This window comes from Cyprinodon variegatus, unplaced genomic scaffold (genome assembly GCF_000732505.1).
Source record: "Cyprinodon variegatus isolate N-32 unplaced genomic scaffold, C_variegatus-1.0 Scaffold12, whole genome shotgun sequence".
Taxonomy (NCBI): domain Eukaryota; kingdom Metazoa; phylum Chordata; class Actinopteri; order Cyprinodontiformes; family Cyprinodontidae; genus Cyprinodon; species Cyprinodon variegatus.
In genome coordinates this window covers 641,590-642,831 of record NW_015150465.1, presented here as the reverse complement: position 1 = coordinate 642,831, position 1,242 = coordinate 641,590, and the positions used below count along the sequence as shown (strand labels likewise).

Genomic DNA, 1,242 nt, shown 5'->3' with positions numbered 1-1,242 from the left:
TATTAAATAATAAATGTATGTAGATATTAGCACTTGTAAATATCAATTTTATCCAAAGTATAGTTTGTCTTTATTTAGAAAATATGGATGTTTTGCTTGTTAATTTTCCTGTTGGAAGAGTGTAGATTGACCCTGAGGTTCTGGTGCCACCCCTCAGTGTACATTGGTTATTGCCTGGCCACCCTAATAAACATTTTCTAGCAACACCTCTGCATAAGGCATCTTTCCTGCATATCATCATCTCTGTTATTTCCTCCAACTGAGAGGGACATAGCCTACTACTTGAAATATCTCAGAAAATAGTTAAAAAGTGTGATTTTCGTGGAAAACACGACAAAATGCAAGTTATTTAAAACTAGAACTCACCTCCAAACCATTCAGATGAGATGTTCTGCAACAAAGTGAAAGGTATGCAGAAGAAGGTGATGAGAAGGTCGCTGAAAGCCAGAGAGCAGATGAAGATATCCGTGGCGGTCTGGATCGCGCGCTTCTTCAGCACTATGTAGATGACCAGGCTGTTTCCAGCCAGAGCCAGAACGAAGATCACCACATACATGATGACGAAGGTTGTCTTTGCGCTGTACGGCAGCTCCGGGATGTAAACAAGCGGCTGGATCTTGTAAGTGTTGATGAACTCCTGGCGGCTCAGGTTGTAGAAGCGGAGCATCTCCTGCAGGACTTCGGGGGTAATTTTGGAGGAACCCTGTCCCGAGTCTGTCGCTGTTGCCGCCATGGTTTTTAAAAGTGTCTGTAACTGCGAGGCAAAGTTTGACAGAAGAATAAACCCCCGCAATTCAGAGCTGAGATTTCACCTCCATCCTCCAGGTGCGTCAGGATGTCAGCTGTTTCTGCAGCAGCTGCTTTCCTCTTTCATTCCATGTCACGGTCTCTCTCTCTCTCTCTTTCTCTCTCCACCGTCACTCTCTGGATATTAACTGCACGTTTAGGCTAAGAAAAAAAATAATGAAACTAAAGATTATTATCTGATAATTACCGAAGAGGATTAGGGCCACTGAAAAAAAAAAAAAAAATTAACTGATTTTTAAATTTTAATTCAGTAAATAGGGAAAAAAAGTCATAATTCTGAGAAAAAGGTCAGAATTCTGAGATTACAGTGAGAATTGTGAGATTAAAGTCAGAATTCTGAGATAATAGTCATAATATTGAGATCAAAGTCATAATTCTGAGAAAAAAGTCAGAATTCTGAGATTACAGTGAGAATTGTGAGATTAAAGTCATAAT

At 39.9% G+C, this 1,242-nt stretch overlaps 1 protein-coding gene across 1 annotated transcript in view; it reads right to left on the bottom strand.

Annotated features, from left to right (window-relative positions):
• The window catches only part of LOC107089333 (pyroglutamylated RFamide peptide receptor-like), a 19,537-nt gene extending 18,740 nt beyond the window's left edge, over window positions 1-797 (bottom strand). The window contains exon 1 of the mRNA XM_015382063.1: window positions 367-797. Within this exon, the coding sequence (XP_015237549.1) occupies window positions 367-733 (367 nt within the window). The 5' untranslated portion in view covers window positions 734-797. The remainder of the gene's footprint in view (window positions 1-366) is intronic.
• Between the last annotated feature and the right edge of the window lie 445 nt (window positions 798-1,242).